This window comes from Plectrocnemia conspersa, unplaced genomic scaffold (genome assembly GCF_051122295.1).
Source record: "Plectrocnemia conspersa isolate PC_06_02 unplaced genomic scaffold, ASM5112229v1 ptg000009l, whole genome shotgun sequence".
NCBI classification, from domain to species: domain Eukaryota; kingdom Metazoa; phylum Arthropoda; class Insecta; order Trichoptera; family Polycentropodidae; genus Plectrocnemia; species Plectrocnemia conspersa.
In genome coordinates, this window is record NW_028277173.1 from 26,445,500 (window position 1) to 26,464,551 (window position 19,052).

General features: G+C 30.9%; 1 protein-coding gene and 1 long non-coding RNA gene across 2 annotated transcripts; both read left to right on the forward strand.

Moving 5' to 3' along the window:
- Positions 1 to 2,612: 2,612 nt before the first annotated feature.
- On the forward strand, positions 2,613 to 15,134 carry APC7 (anaphase-promoting complex subunit 7). Its single transcript, XM_088192670.1, has 10 exons — positions 2,613 to 2,738; positions 2,823 to 2,962; positions 3,031 to 3,197; positions 3,278 to 3,463; positions 8,732 to 8,955; positions 9,023 to 9,275; positions 9,332 to 9,528; positions 9,595 to 9,771; positions 14,550 to 14,772; positions 14,844 to 15,134. The coding sequence occupies exons 1-10, from the start codon at positions 2,670 to 2,672 to the stop codon at positions 14,969 to 14,971; spliced, it is 1,764 nt and encodes a 587-aa protein (XP_088048796.1). The 5' UTR covers positions 2,613 to 2,669; the 3' UTR covers positions 14,972 to 15,134.
- Positions 4,154 to 4,474, forward strand: LOC148232462 (uncharacterized). The gene is made up of 2 exons (XR_015810737.1): positions 4,154 to 4,184; positions 4,415 to 4,474. It is a non-coding gene; the product is annotated as an uncharacterized LOC148232462 (long non-coding RNA).
- Positions 15,135 to 19,052: the final 3,918 nt, after the last annotated feature.

A 19,052-nucleotide genomic window follows, 5' to 3' on the forward strand; every position in this document is an offset into this window, starting at 1 on the left:
TCCGGAATCCGTCGAATAATCGCATTTCATATGCTCATAACGAAACAGATAAAAAGCGTATCCTTTCCGGTATTGTTTTCCCACTTTTGCTGAAAGTCAAGTTTTACGCGATAGCGGTGAAGAGAGTGGGGAAGCGATAAAGGGCAATTTGCCCTAATCTGAAACTTTATCCCCTTTCACGCGCCAAGGGGCATGACTTTGTTCGCGTGTCATAATCCGCACGGTCATGCCGAGTTCCGTTTTCCTTCATTCGTTTCGCACAACAATGTGCAAGTGTGATTTTTGTATTTCCGCTTAAACGAAAAACATTCGCCTGTGGAAATTCCGCGTCATTTGACAAAAGAACGAAAACTCGACAAGTATGCGGAACGAACGGCCGCAATGCGAAATGCGCTGTTTATAAACGATATTTCTCGTTCAACGTTACATATTTCGCTTCAACATACTTTCATAATCAAATTTATAAATGAATTAATGTATTTTATATTTTAGTCGCCACCTGGCAATACTGTCTAATACCATGACTGTTATAATGTTTGTTTAAAACTTATATCTAATCATATAATACATAAAGAAAAGAAGCACCTATTGTAATCCTATTTAACTGCCGCAGTGGGGCTGTACTAAAATACTTAATGTGCCGTGTTATGGCAACATTATTGTTTGTCACTCCGTTCCTATCGCTTGACCAATTACTAAACAACTAATTTCGAACGACTATTTTGTGTTATTTGGCCCAAGGCCAATAATTTACCAACACGGAATGATAAAAACAAAGTCACGGAGTTAAAACAAAAAACATTGGATAGTATTAGCAGACAGATGTAAAAGGCCACATCCTCAAGGAAAACATCGGTCAAACTCAATCCTTTAGCTGATGCTCAACAAAGGGTGTGACCGAAGATGTGGACAAAACAGACCTTGGAACGCAGTAATGGTTCAATCCTAGAAATGATGTAGAGTTGCGTGTGTAGTCCAGATTTGCTTTATATACTTGATCGCTTGCGTTATTAATATATCAGGTTGTTCCATTAATCTATGTTTTTTAAGATGCAAGTTAATTGAGTTAAAAATTAAAACATGTAATAATTTTTATCTAAATTATATATTCTCCATCTTTTTCTACAATTTTTCTCCACGTCTTAATAAAAAAAATATGTCTGATACAAAAAATAATGTATTTTTGGAAGCAATAAATTCTTTAATGTCGTTTTTTATGTACATATATTGTTGTAAAATATTTTTTCTACCTAAGAACTGTTGCAGAAATCTAAATAGATCACAGTCGTTTGAAGAAATGTTTGAAGAATACGGTGAGTGAAAAAGGAGTTTTGGTATAATTTGATAAACCAATTAAAAATATTTACCACACAATAAAATAAATGAAATTTATTTGGATGGTATTTAAAGATTTTTCTAAGACAAACTCACTAAAGTAATACTTATACACGAAAAACAAGAGGATAAAATATACAGTTTTTTTTATTTCTATATAATAGAAGCAAAATTTCCAACTTATAAATTGTTTTCGAATACAACAGATCGACGATTTCATTAATAATATTTTTTCTAATTTAGTATTTACTATGTTTCTATTTTTTATGATTATATTTTAAATTGTTATTTTTCTACTGAAATGTTTAATACGCATATTTTTGAACTTATAAATGATATGATTATTCACCCCTTTGCATATTTGTAGATTACGATGATTTTTTTATAGAAAGAAGTAGATCGCGACTACAAAAAAATTGGGCTATCCTGCTATATACAATAAAATATTACTACAACATAATTATATTGTATAAAATTGGAACCATGAGTAGAAAATTTTCTATAAAACATCCGATGTCGATAAACAGATTTGGAACGATGTTGCTTTATAATAATAAATTTTTTGCCTAACCCCTCATATTCCTCTGCCTTTTTTCCTACAGATTATCACTTTTTTAGACATTAATAGTAATTTCTTCGAAATACGAAATTCAATAATCATAGTGATTGTTCACTATGATTATTGAATTTCGACGACTTCACAAACTATAAAAATAAAAAAATTTTGAACATTTATTACCTATCAAATCGTTAGCAAAAGAGCATTTTTGTAAATGGAGCATATTTTCATAAATAAAATTGTAATTATTATTTTATCGTTTTATTTCTTACTCAAAATATCAGCCACTCTTTATAAAGTAGCCTAATACATTATAAATAGCTGCAATTAATTTTTTCTTTTTATATAAATATTTAGAATTAGGAATTTATTCTGTAATATCCTATTTCCGGTACTATTCATTAAAATGTTATTTTAGTAAAAATATAAATTATACAATTTAGTTACAAAATTTTAATTATTTTGCATTGCCTTAATTTAATTTATATTTTTTTTTAATATCGATGTTTCATTGTAATAAAATAATACATATTGGCCAATTTTCTCATCTTTCCCTCAATTATTGTTTTATTAATTTTATATTTTAATTAGTATTATATTTTTATTAAATATAATACATTTATTTCAATTTAAATAAATATTTTTTACTAATGCTCCAATTATATAAAAAAAAATCTAGCCGTTACAATAATAACGTCGATGGACAAAATATACAGTTTTAAGGCCTAGTTTTAAGAAATACCCGACTGTCAACGCCGCTCGAAATTGCGCTAAAATGATAACTCTATTTGATCACATTAAACATCTTTACGATGAACAACTCTATTCCAACGTCATCACATTGGTTAGTTCTTCATTTAATCAATACAATATCACAATTGTAATCAACGCTTATACCATATAAATACCATAAATACCATATTCATAGGCCACGATGATAATAACGGTGAACGAGAACAATTTTATCGATCACGTAACACCGCAAGAGGCTTTCCAAACATATTTTTACTATGCAGACTCATTATTTCAAATGAAAAACTACAGAAAAGCAGAAACTGTATATAGGAAGTATGTTATTTGGACAATTATAAATAAGATATTAATAATATAACTTATTTTTATTTTATATTTTTAAGAATCTTACAGATTAGAAAATCTGTTTTGAAGCCCCGTGGTGCGTTGAAACCTCACGATGGCAACAAAGATTTCCCGTCCGAAGTGGACATCAAATATAAGATGCACTTGTGCTATATTAACATGAATCAACCGCAAGAATCGATCGATATACTTCAAAGTATACCAGGTAAAGCTGATAAACTTGAATTAATAGTGCATATTAGTTTTTATCATTTTAATTTATTTACATAAATTGTTGATTTTTAGTAAAACAACGATCTGTAAAAGTCAATATGGGACTCGGAAAGGCATACGATAAAGGCGGACTTGCAAAACAAGCAATTTCGGCGTATAAAGAAGCTTTAAAGGCATGTCCATTATCAATAGATGCAGCTGAACGTTTATTGGCTTTGAAAGTTCCGTTACCTTCTATTATCGACATAATGATGCATGGTAATTTATTTCATTTATAATAAAATAATATTGAAAAAAAATTTTCACTGCAACGATAACATATCTCGACTTAGGTGTAAAATTACACACTCATTTTAATATTTAATCTCTTCCCCCTAAGATAATCATATTTAAATAAGTTGAACCACTACTTTAGAACGAACATTTCAGACTTTGAACTCTACAAAATCTAAGAAAACTTTTGAGATCTGGAAAATTTAATATACTCCCTAAAAATTGAAACGCAATAAAGTTAAATCAAAGTTTTATTGCATAATAATACTTTGATTTAATTTGCGTTTTTATAAAAGTCACCGCCAAAAAGTCCTAATCAATCTTTATTTAACATTTAATTGTCTGTTTTTCTAAATGCGAACTAGTTAAAAATGTTTTAAAAATAATCAAAATAGCAACAACGGATATTTTGAAAAATTGATAAAATATTTTTTCACAGATTAAAAATATGGATTTATTGGATTTAATTCAAGTTCATTGCTACGTTGAACTTTGTAGTTGAAAATTTAACAACCCAAATGTTTACCTTCAATTTTTTATGTCTGAAATAACCAGTGTCCGGAAAAATCCGAGCACCAATTAATTTACTTTCTTTCTGACGCTCTCAACTGATCGGTAGTCCGCATAACAGGGCAAGTGTACATATATTATTAACCCAAAGTGAATTTTTTGTGTTTCATTTCGACTTCTGAAGTTTCTATAAAAGGTAAGTTATCAGAAAATTATTATATCAAATTATATTTTTTTTCTAGTGAATTAATTGATTTACTTTACTTTTACACCCTCACTGATTGGTGGTTCGCATAATAGTAGTATCGACAAATGCTCATATATTATTAACCCAAAGTGATATTTTTTGTGTTTCATTTTAACTTCCAAAATTTCTATAATAGGTAAGTTTTCAGAAAATTAATTCATGTAATTTTATTTTTTTAGAAGAACAAAATAATGGTATCGAGAAAACCCAGTGCTGCTGAATATTAAAGAAAAAGAAAACTGTGGAATGAAACCACTGAGAATAATGCAGCGCAATTATAAAATACACATAATACAAACACTTCACCAATCGAGGCTCAAGAAAACATAGAATTTAAAGATACAACTGCCATTGAAGATCGAAATGAAGGAGAGGTAGTTAAAGAAGAAATTTAAATACAAGAAAATTCAAAAGAAAACAAGATATCTGTTAATTTTAACCGATCACCGATAATATAAAATGTATCATTATTGAACATGGACTGGAGCAAAGAGAAGATGCAGATTTCAAGAAATTTGTATCAGAGGGAAGAAAATTTTCGAATAAATGTTCAAATAGAACTTATTTCTCAAAAAAAACTATATCGTTATTCTGAATTTCACGCATTATTTTTGTTGAAGGAGGAAAATCGAATTCTGCTATATGTAATTAAAATCGAGGGTTTAAAGATTGGATGAAATTAAACAGAATTTTTGATCATGAGAATTCTGCACCTCATCATGGCGCATATCTTCAATGAAAATGTTTTGAAAAGAAGCTGAAAAGCAGTGGTTTTATAGACGATTCGTTGCAATAAGCAATACAGATTGTAAAATAAAATTGGCAGAATATTTTACTGTGATTTTATTTTGTGCGAAAAATAATTTACTTCTCTGAAGTACACACAAAACTGTCGGTGAACATAACTAGATTTTTTTTAAATCTTATAAAATGAATAAGCCGATGCAATACAATTGCAGAACATATCAATAATCATAAGAATGTCTCTTATTTTTCTAATAAAGTTCAAGACGAATTTCTCTCACTCTTAGGGAATTATGTTCGAAAGGAAAGTATTTCTAGCACGGCTTTGGAGTCATTGGCAATTTTTCCTGACTCCGAATTTAAAAATTTCGATAAAATAATCTTAAAATATTAAATTTATTTTTAATTATTTTATTTATTTATTTTCATGTGAATAACATTAACCACTTCATGCTTTTGAACGAGCAGTGTTCACGCGCGGCGCACGTGCCGTTTTGCGCTAACCCGAGCGCTGCTCGCCTGTTTCAACTTGTCTGCATTACATACGATAAACGAACGAACGGCGTTTGCCAGTTGCTACTAACGCTCGTACAGATTTACGCATATCGCTTCCTCTGTTTTATATTATTCCTTCAAGGTTTTTAATTTTTATAAAACATAAAATATTTTGTAAGTATTATATTTCAAAAACTATTGAAAAATTGCATTTTTTACAAGTTTTATTTGTGTTGGTTTTTATTTATATTTATTATGATATTCAAGATCCCTTTATCATGGAGAGTGAAAGTGAGTGGGAGGATTTGAACTTGGATAATTCAGACAGTGGATCTTCAACTCCGGTTTCAAGCTCAGAATCGGAAGAGGGATCTCGAAATGAACATCAAGGGAATCAGGTAGAATTAGAGGAATGGACAGAAATCGATATTCGTACAGATATTCCACCACCTTCGGCTTCGTTTGATTTTATTGGAAATTCTTTGATAAGCGAGCAAATTTTATCATTTACAACACCAATTCAGTTTTTCGATTATTTTCTTGACGATGAATTAGTTGGGAAAATTGTAGACGAGACAAATTTGTTTTCGACACAAAATCAGAGAACAAGACCATTGCCATCTTCGGATTCAGAAAATCAATGGTGTGTAAGTCTATCGGAGATGCGAATTTTTCTTACAATCGTAATGGCTATGAGCATTACATACAAGCCAGAAGAAAAAATGTATTGGTCGAAGAAAAGTTGCATTTCCACTCCATTTTTTACAAAAACAATGTCACATAGAAAATATGTGCTTATAAAAAAATATTTGCATTTTACAAATAACGAGACATATAATCCAGCAACGCATCCAAATCCAAAATTGAATAAGATCTAGCCGGTTTACGAACACCTCAATAAAAAGTTTAAACTGGCATATACGCCTCAACGGGATATAACGATTGACGAAAGTCTAATGTTATATAAAGGGTTATTAAGTTGGAAACAATACATTCCCATAAAACGCGCAAGATTTGGCATTAAAAGTTTTTTTCTTTGCGAATCAAAATCGGGATACATTTGGTCTTCCCTAATTTATACCGGCAAAGGAACAATAATTGATAGAGAATTTCCAAATTTACCTATTTATTCACAAGTGGTAATGAGTTTGATTAAACCTCTACTAAATAAGGGATACTGTCTAACAATTGACAATTTTTTTAGTTGTATCGAATTGGCTGATATACTTACATCATATCATACTGAAACTTATGGAACTATGAGAGCAAATAGAAAAGGCTTGCCCAGGAATATAAAAAATCCAAAAAAAGTTCATTCAGGATTTATAAAGGCATATAGGAAACGAAGAGCAATGCTGATGAGATGGAAAGACAAGCGCGATGTGTACTTTATTTCAACTATCCATGGGACGAATACTGTAGAAATAGAAAAGAGAAATAGAAAGCGAACGAAACCAAAAGTGGCCATTGATTATAATTTTACAATGGCGGGTGTTGATCGAGTCGATCAACACCTTTCCAACTACCTACTTCCTAGAAAACGAGGGAAAAAATATTACAAAAAAATGTTTTTCCATCTTGTAGAACAGGCGCTATGGAATTCTTATGTGTTGTATAAAAAAACTGGGGGTTCTATGACACATCTGGAGTTTAGAATTAAACTCATAGAAAATTACATCGAGAAATACCATTCACCGGATTTTTCTTCTAAAGGTGGACGCCCCAGTAAAACACCAGACCCAATGCGATTGACAGAACGACATTTTTTTAAGTCAATTCCAGTAACTGGAAATAAAGATAGGCCTACAAAAAGATGTGTGGTCTGCTGTTCCAAGCGAGATCACTCAGGAAAACGAATACGAAGAGAGAGTCGTTATTGGTGTGCAAATTGTGAAGTTGGTCTCTGTTTGGAACCGTGTTTCGAAGTATACCACACTAAATCAACTTATTAATATTATTTTTTGTGTAATTTATTACTTTTTTCGTTATTATAGTTACTTGTCTTTTTTATTATTATAAAGTATTATAGTTATTGCTAATCTAATTTTTATTATTACAGTTAGTTTTGTTTTAAAATTATTTAACATTAAAAAAGCGAAACGATTTTTTTTGTATTACGTAATGTTTTTCTGCATTTTTTTATTGCTTCTATGTTTTATTTTTAACTTTTTTTGGACTGAACAATTTAAACATTATGTAAACTTGTTAAATAAAAAATAAAATAACCTAATGTTTTTAATTATATTTTTGTAAAAAAAACCCTAGCATGAAGTGGTTAAGGAAAAAAGAACAAAAAATAATTAATATTTTTTTTAATATATTGAAAATGTTGTTGAGTTCTGAATTTTTATAACTGCTATAAAATGTATATGAAACTCAATTTAAAAGTTGCGAAACGTTCATTTACTGTTCAAACCTAACTTGCTCTAATGAAAGTTCTAAAACTAATTATACTTCTAAAACTTTCATTATGTCAAGTCTAAAATACAAACTAAACCAACTCATCTCTCAAGGGAATATAAACGAAGGAAGAAGTACAGACAGACATCGCATTTTGCTTTATAGTTTGTCTGCACTTCAATATCACTGTTTTAAAAATATGATAGCTATCATTACCAATGTATAAAAGTGTTATCCAAAGTATAGGTAAGCGAGTGTTTCTACTGCAACAGCACGATTTTATTGCTTTTGACGTGAATTCTAAATAGGGACCCGTTTGAATTTAGCCAGAAAAATGCATGTCATTTAATGAAATACTATGAATCTTAACACTAGATTTACAGCATCTGTCAAATTGACTGGTTTCTGATTTGATTTGTATTATACAGTATTTTTTCTGAATTTTTTATGACTTTTTATATTTTAACAATGCAAATATATTAACAATATTTTTATTTTTGAAAATCTGGTCACAATATATCTATTTTTAATGACACCCGTCAAATTGATGGGTTTATACCCGTAAACCTAGTGTTAAGGTTGGTGTCATTTTATTTTTAATATGTCCAAAACTTTCTATTTTTACTACTATGTTCTATGACTTTTAAATAATATCAATAAATCTATTTTGTTTCCAAATTTGTGTAATATCTTGTTTTTGCCTAATATTAGACTTATTGTAAATAAAAAAACTACATAGAGGCACAAATTTGTCCTTTTGCCTCAGGTGACAATGTTTAATCCCGGCCCTGTAAATCTTCATATTATCATTGAAGTAAAAAAGTGAAAAATTGTAAATGCTATTTGTAATTTTGTAGGCGTTTCAAATCTGCCAGCGTGGGAATGTCCCGGAGGCATCAAAGATTTTATAGACGCGATAGCTTTAGCTCGCACTTGCCAATGGAGCGAGGCAGCTAACGCTTTGTGCGCAATGGATAAACCGAACAACTTACTAAAAGGATGTCCAAATTTATATGTTATTCTCGGCGAAGTGTATTACTATGCCGGTGAATATAAAGCGGCTGTAGGTGCCTTTCAAAAGGTAAGAAAGAGTTTATAATACTGTTAGTTAACGGCATTCTAAATTTTTATTTATATATAAAATTCAGGCACACACAATAGATCCTATTATGCTGAGAGGACTCGAATCATACGCCGCTTGTCTTTCACGAGAAGGTCGACTGCGAGATCGGGGTGAAATATTAGTTCCACCGTCGTTACCGACAGTTGAATATACTCCTCAACATTGGCTCACCTTAGCTCATTTACACGTCGATCGCAGAAGACTGCCGCTGGCCGCTTACCTTGCTCAAAAAGCTTGTTTCGCCGAACCGAGAAACGCTGAAGCGTTGCTACTCAAAGGTGTGTTCAATAATATTTCATCTCTAATAATTGTATTAAAAATAATATATTTTCAGGTAATATTTTAATGAGTATGAAAAAATTCCCGGAAGCTTTAGAACACTTCCGAGAAGCTATGGAAGTAGCACCCGATAGATATGAATCGTACGCAGGGTTGGCAGAGGCGCACATAGCGGTTCATAGATCTCGTCAAGCGATATGTGTTGCTATGGAATGCTGCAAGAGATTCAATCAATCGGCCAGAGCTCTTACGGTAATTTTAGTCTATTTAATTCCAGAGTTATACGATTAGCATTGAATAGAATTTCTTTTATTGCAGTTGTACGCGAATATGCTGTTGAAAGAAGGTGAAGCCGGTGCTCAAAGCAGAGTACGAGATCTTCTTAAAAAAGCGATCATGATAGACAGTCATTATCTGCCTGCGGCGCTAGCATTGGCTCGTCTTGTGAATAATGAAGACGACTACAAAGCAGATATCAGTATATTAGAAAAACATGTAATGACAGTTTCTTATGCACTTAATATACAATTCCACGGAGTCTTGCGAATAAGTTTACTCAATATTTGGAAAACTGTGAATTTTTCACTGGAAGAGAAACCTCTGTAATTCGTTGACTTTTCCTATATATTTCGATTTCATTAAAACACATACATTTTTCTAGACATCTTCAAGGGGGGGGAGCAAATGTTGCACGCTTTTAACATAAACATGCGCTGGTGACCACATAGTTTTCACGAAATTCGCAAAATATGATCTTTGAGAGAATTGGCATAACTTTTTAATTAATGCGTTTATATATAATATGTACGTGATTTTTTAAGTTACGTTCAATATAGTTAAGGGCATCGACATATGTTGTGTATGTTGCGACTCAAACTATTTAAATTTTATTTTTATATATATTACCTATAGAAATGTACAGTATATTTTTTCTTTTACGTTTTACTTGACATTTGATAAAATATATAATCAGGAATGATCATAGAATAAATATTCAAAGTAAAAATAAATTATCAAATATATAACTTGAGAAATAAATAAAGTAAAACATAATGAATCATTAGCAATAAAACTTGAATTAAAAAAATTGTGAATACACAATGAACACTAATATAAATAACCCGTTTATGATTTACAACTGCTAATGAATAACAGGGTTTTATAAAAAAGCAGTTCCTTTTCTAAATATGTTCCGATTTTATATTAGAATAAACAAAGCTTCCATTAGCTCTCAAGTAAATATATTTAAACTTAAATAATTGTACTTATATGTACATAACTAAATCTAAATACGAATAGTAATATTTTTATATAGTAAGTAAGTGTTATTTTATAATAACAATTATAAAGTAAAACCAGAAATAATGAGTTGATATAACCTCAGTAAATATAAATTTAAATAAAGATTTTGACTCACCATGTAATACCCCCTCCCTGTGTTATCTTGTCAGTAATACACCACAGAAATCATTATCTCACTAGAATTATAACACTCACACACTTTAAACACATTTAAAAACTAAATTTGCACTTATAAATATTTATTCACTACACAAGCTTTGAATTAAAAAAGTATGTTTTTTTCCGGTGATAATCTGTATAGCAATCACCAAAATGTTATTTGGTGAAAATCAAACTACATCTTCTGTCAAACATACTGGTGCTGTTGTAAATTACCGGAAAGCCTCTGTTTTGATGGAAATCGGAAACTGCTTGATGTTGAAGGATGATCATTATTTGGTTTTCCTACTGTTGCAACATTGAACATAAATCCTTTAAATCTTATTTGATTATCAGGGTTCAGATTTTTAAAAACACAAAACGCGTTAAACAAAGCGCAACTGAAAAATACAATGCAGCTTTTTTTGGTCATTCTTTTGTTTTCCTATAATCCGAATAATATGAAAGATGTATTATATTTGATAATGCACTTAGGTTTACATATAGGATCTTTAGTTTTTCTATCAATTTTTATGGTGTCGATTATTTTTGCATTATCAATTGTAAAAATCATTTGAGTTGTCAGAAACAAGCTAACTGCATATTATTTTTATTAAATAAATTCCCATAGCAACAACGAATAGACACATAATACAAATTAATTTAATTTAATTAATATTTTACACGTGCTGCTCATTAATAAGTGATTGTATAAATATGGAGCGATTTATATAAATGGAGGTCATTAACCAGTCGTCAGAATATACAGAAAAAAAACAATTCGCTGTTTTCCATACCTGATAAAGTATCTTACCTTATCTCAAAAATTTTGATAGAAATATATTTATTTTTCCCTTTTTAGCGACTTGGACATGCCTTTATATTATAATTATTAGACAGTTTGATCAAATATAAAAAGTCTTAAAAAAATACTGTCTGATACAAATCAAATCAGAAACCCGTCAATTTGATGGGTGCCGTGAATCTAGTGTTAACCCTTTCTGCTCGTAAGGTGCGTGAGACGCACCAGCGCTTGGCTCTATATTACTCGTAGGGTGCGTCAGGCGCACCATTTCAATTAATGAAATATAACGTCGATTTTTGGGTATTTCCTGTGCATGTTTTGAATGGAGTTTTTGCAGTGTTGTAGACAAGAGTTTCAAGAAGCATATAAAAAATATATCAGTTTTACTTGAATCAAGCCGGGGGAGAGCTCATTTATCGCGATAAGTCGGGGTGTTTTGATGACTAAATTTAAATGCAGATGTGCCGTAGATTTCTCCCGAAGGCAATGGCTGGCGATCGTCCTTCGGTAGACACGTGTCAGTGACGTTTTTATTGCCTATTGGGTTTTCGACAGTGTCTCGGGTGTCCATAATTTGTGTCTAAGTAAGACTATAGTAATTAATAATTTTGTTTCAATTACTTATTTTTTCATCTTCCAATGATGATAGTAAAGAAAGTAACGTCGAAATTATGCCTTGAATCGGAATACAGGCAATTAAAACAATAGAGAGGAAGAAACCGTACCTCAAACAAATCGCATCACATCAGAAAATTGGAAAATAATAACTAGTAATGACAAAGTACCTTATAAATAGCAATATTTCCACCAAGTGATAAATGTCCTGGGCCCCAAGTTCCCGCAAACTGTATACAATCTACTGATTATTTTTAATTGTTATACACTGATGAGTTGATATACTAATAGAACTTGGAGATTTACGAAAAATTAATAAATAATATTTTTCCATATTTGTTTCTTTAATTTATAATAAATCAACATCCCACATATCAAACTTAGTGCCCTTTTTCGTGCATCACTTTGTTTATTTTTATATAAAAATATGCTATTTAAGCATTATTAGCTCGAATATATAAAATCACAAACAAATATGCACCATAAAGCTACTCATTAAAAGTTTGGTCTATTTTTAATTAAGAAATATATAAAATAATATGACAATAACTGCAACGTTTCATTTGACCTTTTGTGGGACGTATTTTAGCTTTTAAAAATATACCTAATATCATTTTATATAAACAAAGATATACCTTGTGGATTTTTTAATTGTTGTAAAACGGTACAATTTTGTATTTCTGCAAGCGATGTAAGCTTTCTTCGTTCGCAGGTAGATATATCTAAAACTGAGCGGCATGTCTTTGTTATTTGTGTAAATTTATTTATTTATGGTTAAAACATTTTTTGGTCCCATAAATATTTTAAAATGGGTCGTCGCCCTATTGTGTTAATTTATTGTTATGGATTGTCAACCAATGGTACTTGAGAGTACCAAACATATATAATTTTAATTTTTAAAAATAATTTAACATTTTTCATTTTTCCCGAGCTGGCGACATATAGTACGAAAATGATTACGAGTGCAAAGGGTTAAGATTCATTGTATTTCATTAAATGATATGCATTTTTCTGGCTAAATACAAAGGTGTCTCTGTTTAGAATTCACATCAAAAGCAATAAAATCGTGCCTTTGTAGTAGAAACACTTATCTAGTGCTCATATTACAACGTTTTTTAACCATATTACGACTTACAATAAGTGGGAATCAAATGAAGTGTATCTAAACCGAATTTTGACCAATAGGCGAGCGCAAAAACAATTATCCCTTCTCAGAAGTCAAAAATCCACGTCAAACTGAAAAAAGTTATAAATATGTTTTAAGATTTTGTGATAAAGTTATCTCTAAACTTTCAAAATAACTTAATACATATTGCCATATGGAACGCCAACGGTTTATCGCAACACACAATAAAAAAAAAAATTCTTGAATTACACATAATTCATTTTACAAAAAAACTTATTTCAAATACCTTTATACTGTGGTTATACCACGCAGGGCCGTGTCGTAAGGGGGGCATATGCCCCTGAACGCAAGATTGAGGGGCGCCAAAACGAATAATCTACAATAAAAAAATATATTTGATTTTGCCAGGAATCACATGTCATTATTTGTAAATTGTGATAACCATATTTTAAAACATTACCGACATATTTAAAAAATATTTTCGGGATAGATCTGACTGTTTATTTAGATTTTCTTTTAGGGTAACCTGAGAATTTCAGCTTTTTCTAGTATTTTTTTAATGTTTCGATTTCATACATTTTTCTGGCCACATTCAAGCGGGGTAAATTTCCCCCCACCCCCCCTTTCAAATGACATCCCTGGAATATAGTTCAAAAATACAAATTTATCCAGTTGCAGTCACTTGGTGGCTCCGACAAACAATCTGCAAAATTTTCTTTTATAAACGTGTCTTCCCTTTGTTCAGCCATTTAAAAAATGAACTAAACAGAATCAAAATCACAAAAGCATATACAACAAAAAAAAATTTTGCACGTATTTGACAAGTAGTTTACGAAATTCGACAGCAAACTCAAAATTTGGGAGATCTATGCGCTTCTTATATTGTTGATTATATTTTAAAGGAATGATTGTTTTGTTTGAAAAAGATCACATCAATGAATGATTTTAATGTTGATCTTATGCGACCCACAGATTGAAAACCACTGATTAAATAATTTTAACATATGTACCAATACAATTTAGAGCATTTGTTTTTGTTTTTATTTCAAGAGTTATCATATTTTTTTTGTTACGTCTCTGTACTGCGCAAAGTTCTCGCAAAACTGTTTTTGTACATCACGTGGCGAAAAAACGACCCATCGGTCATTATAATTGATGAGTGACTATTTTTACGAATTCTTGGGTGTTCTAAAATTCGCTTTTTCGTGTTTTGTCTAGCTGAACATTTGTTGTAGCTTACTAGAGATTGAATGAAACAATTACAATTAAATATTATCATTATTTTAGGTCGGCATATATCCGACGTCAGCACTTCATCATGCCCTTGGAGAAATATGGTCGAAGCGCGGCGGACCCATGGGAGCTGAGCATGCAGTTCTACATTACAGTGCAGCTTTAGCTTTAGAACCAGGATCTAGGCGCGCTTTAGATGCCCTCGCTCGATTAGATCGATTACCGACCACACAACAAGCAAATCAATCCGGAGCAGCTCCTGCAAATGCTGAACAAAGTAATATATCAATAAGAAAGTTTAAGATAATGTTACTTAACAAATGTACCATTTATTATATATTTTTATAGGTGTCGAAGATGGCGATAATACATATGAACTCGTGACTGAAGGTCACGTCCAAAGCGATAACAGCAACGCGCCGGAAGAAAGCGAAACAGAAGCTGTATGGAGTGATATGGATTTGGAAGTGCCATAAACGATAGTCATGATTTATTCAAAGAATAATTATATTATAAATTGAACAACAGTATTATAATATAAATTAATATATAAAAGCGTTATATGTTTTAATATTAAACATCATAATTGGTTTGATGTGTGCAACTTAATTATGAAATAAAAGCTTTTGTGTTGTGTAAGTATTATGTAATCATTACAATAACGTTACTATTACCAAAAAACAAAGTTGTGGTAATTACTATTTCTCTGGAATCCAGATAAGAGGTAATACAGGAATGACGGAGGCTATTTATGTAAATTCACATGAAAAGCATGGCTGTGTTTGTTATTAAATGTCGTTACCTTTTATTCATTTTGTGTCCCAGCTCTACGATTTAAGCTTCCAGAAGCTGTATAAAAAACTTTAGCTACAATATACACGCAAACAAACAAGAGTGATAACAAAAATAGAAAATATGAATAATGTGTTCACAATAATAAACTAACATGAATCAGACGGGGTTGAGAGCTGAAGAAGTGTTTCGTGCAGCAAAGAACCGGGAGAGTTATAAATAAAAATATATATTGTATATATTGTTAAACAATTGTTGAAAGGTTGATGTTTTTTTTATTCGAGTACCTTAACCCTTGCGGAAAGAGCGTTTTTTGGTCTTTCTTCATATTTAGCAACGATCTACATATCTGATCTTAGACTCACGCCCGTATCTGAAATACAAAAACAATAAGAACGAGCATTAGCATGCTCTTGACTTAGTCCAAGCATCTTAGCCATAACAATAGAATAATTGTTTTAATAATAATATAATGTCCTTAATAAATCAACTTCTTTTTTTTAATAAATGGTGTGTATTTCTTTCTTGTAATTATATATATTATATAAATCTCGGGATTCATCGCGACTAAAATTTACTGTTCGATATTCCGGCAATGCTACTCCTGCCATGGTCACTAATTTTGCTGAAAATTCATGACCATGGCAGGAATATCACTGCCGAAATATCGAACAGTAAGTTCAGGTTGCGATGAATCCTGAGATTTGTATAATAAGATGAGAGCATGCCCTTATCTTTCATTCACTTTCGTCACTTTACACGCAAGCAATCGAGAGGGAAAGTATTTCACCGCCCACCCCTGATATATATATATATTTATTCTAGGCTCTATTCAGTTACAGTAAATTATAATTGCTACTCTTATGTATTTGAGTTAGAATAAAAATGGTTTATTTACATACTGAATTTTTTTATTAATTTTGCTCAATTAATACAGCTAAAATATTTTATTTTGCTATTATATTTACACATATAATTATAAAAATACATATCCAATATAAAATACTTGTAGAGCGCAATTTTACATGTTGAATTTGACGATATCGTTAGAATTTAATCCACTGTCATCGAGTTTAAAACGATTTACAACATCCTGAAATAAAACACATAATGAATATTATTGATTATAAAATAGTTTTTCAATCTGTAATTTGGCAGCCACCGTTACGACATACAAGATAAAATTACTAAATAAATAATCAATACCCTCAAAGACGACAGTTTCAACGACAGTATTTTTTCTCTCCCGTGCATTATCTTCTCCATAAGATCCAAAGCAAGAGCCGCATAACGCAAAAGATTATTTTTTTCATCAATTTCAATTTTCAAATGGTCAATCATTGCCTTTAATATTTTAAGCTCATATTTACATCATAGTTGAGATTACGAGGTATGACTGTTAAATAACCAGACTATACATATATCTAACAAAATGAGGTAGAATGATAAAGTCGTAGGTCGACTCATAGAATTATCGATTTTCTACCGAAGAAATCGTCAGCTTAGAATATCTACATATATAATTTAATAAAGATTCAAGTTGTTTATATGCTAATATTAAATATAAATATTCGCTATTATTTAACAGTAACGTCTCGTATGTATAATCACAATACAAATTGTACTTCGATCTCTTCGTTTTTCTTTTCGAGATCTTCCAAGTCTTTGAAATGCTCAGCTTGTCTGTAGAGCCGCTCGTCCAGAATGTAGATTTTCATCTTCAGGTTGAAGTTTTCTTGACTCAGCGCCGAGATTTGGTCTTCGTAGTCTTTCAAAGTCAAAACTTGACCGATTAACGGTTTATCTCCGGAATAAACTAAAATTTTACGATGAGAAACGTTTTCAGCTGAGCCACTCGCGTCAGGGTTCATAGGATTAAACCACTCACACATTGTGTTGTAATATTGGTTTATATCACCAATCTTGAAGGGTTGCATTTTGGCTAATTAATACAAAGTAACTACTTTGTTTAGATATTCAAATGTTTTTCGATTTGGTAAATAAGGAGCTTAACTTTAAACTTATATTATATAACTTATTTTCTAAAGAAACGAATAAAAAAATTATATTCTGTTCGATTACCATGATCAGTGTGACGCTATTTATCTACATATATCTTTCGTTAATAATCGTTAGTAAGAAAGAGATTTAGTTCGCTTTGTAATCAATTATTTTGATATTTTTATCTTGACAACGCTATTTTTAATATATTTACATATACACCCATAGCTTATGTTTCGCTTTAACGCGATCAAGAAAATGTAATTAAATTAATAGGCATGACTTGATAGGGGCAAGGGGTGGGGCCAAGCTTCCCAACCAATCGAAATTAAAATTGAGGAGGACAGGCAAAATTTAAATTTAATGATGGCAACACTGAGCAGATTTGGGTGATACAATATTACAATAACAGTAGCATCAAGATTGGCCTTTCGTGGTCACGATGAGATAACAGCAACTGTTTTGAAATTGCTAAGTCCTGAGAGATGTTCTGCAAAAGTCCAAAACCACCAAATTACCAATAAACATTGCACAATTTTTTTTAAATAGCAACTATCTTAAACAGATCGGTTGTCGTTATTCGTCAAAACTCCGATGGAAACCGACTGATATCGAAATTTGCCAAAGTTTCCTTGCTTTCCATGTATTAAGTGATCGGATAGCAACGAGCAAAAGAAATGTTTTGATAGATGGAATGAAAATGAAGCTGCAGATCAAAAAGGATGTCGATGGATGAGTGGACATATTTCTGAAATAACAAAACAAATTAATCATATACAACCAGAAGCAGAATATATTCAATGCTGTAATCACAACCTTAATCTAACCATAAAAGATTTTATTGTAAGTGTGGGGGCGTATTTATATATGTATATATTTTATTATGACCAAAACTTGGTGGCACTCTGGTAACACTGCACTTTGGTGAACTTCGACGGATAGAAACTGCAATGGTACCTCATCCACCGTTCACTTTTATATTCTAACATGTAAACCATTATATACTCACAATAAATACTAGTGCAACGGCTCAATCTGTGTCTAGTTACCACCCGTCCGCCAAAAATGTATTCCAGAGATTGCTTAATGTTTTTCTGTCCAGTCTTAATCGTTTGGAATATTTTACAGTGAAAAAAATCACTGAATCTCATTAGATTCTCAGGACGTCATACATCTAGTATTACTTTAAAATTACGTAATTTTTATGTCATCAAAAGTTTAGATAAAATCATGTTGAATTTCGTAAAATCTGATGAGAGAAACGAGGCAGGATCAATTAAAAAACAGAAGGAAAACTATGAATTTGTTTTTTTGATGATGTATTTGAGCAGAGGGCTATCTGAATTGAATACAACTACAGTGTTCCTGCAAATGAAACCCGTTGATATATAGTGAAGGTTAATAATTGCATTGAAAACAATCTAATATGCTTCACCAGAATAAAAACAATGTATGATGAGATTAAAAATAATACTAACAATTTGTTAAAAAGATATAAAATTGATATTGTATTTATCAGAAAATCAGAAGCAAAATAATAATCAACAAAAAATATCAATTTTGCGATGTAATTATCTATGATTCGCAAAAATCAGATAAACACTTTGAGGAAAAACTATCTAATATCATTGGAAAATCTGATAATATCGATTAATGAAAGATTTTATAATACGATTAAATTGCAATAAGTCATAATTGTTTACCACACTGTCATTTTTTGTATTGATATACAAAAATATACATACATTTGTATATATGTTCGCT

Bases quoted from the DNA above. Each gene is read 5' to 3' on its own strand.
- APC7 (XM_088192670.1), top strand. From the start codon at position 2,670: ATGATAACTCTATTTGATCACATTAAACATCTTTACGATGAACAACTC. The intron at 2,963-3,030 runs GTATGTTATTTG...TATATTTTTAAG, and splicing joins GCAGAAACTGTATATAGGAA to AATCTTACAGATTAGAAAAT. The intron at 9,276-9,331 runs GTGTGTTCAATA...ATATATTTTCAG, and splicing joins TGAAGCGTTGCTACTCAAAG to GTAATATTTTAATGAGTATG.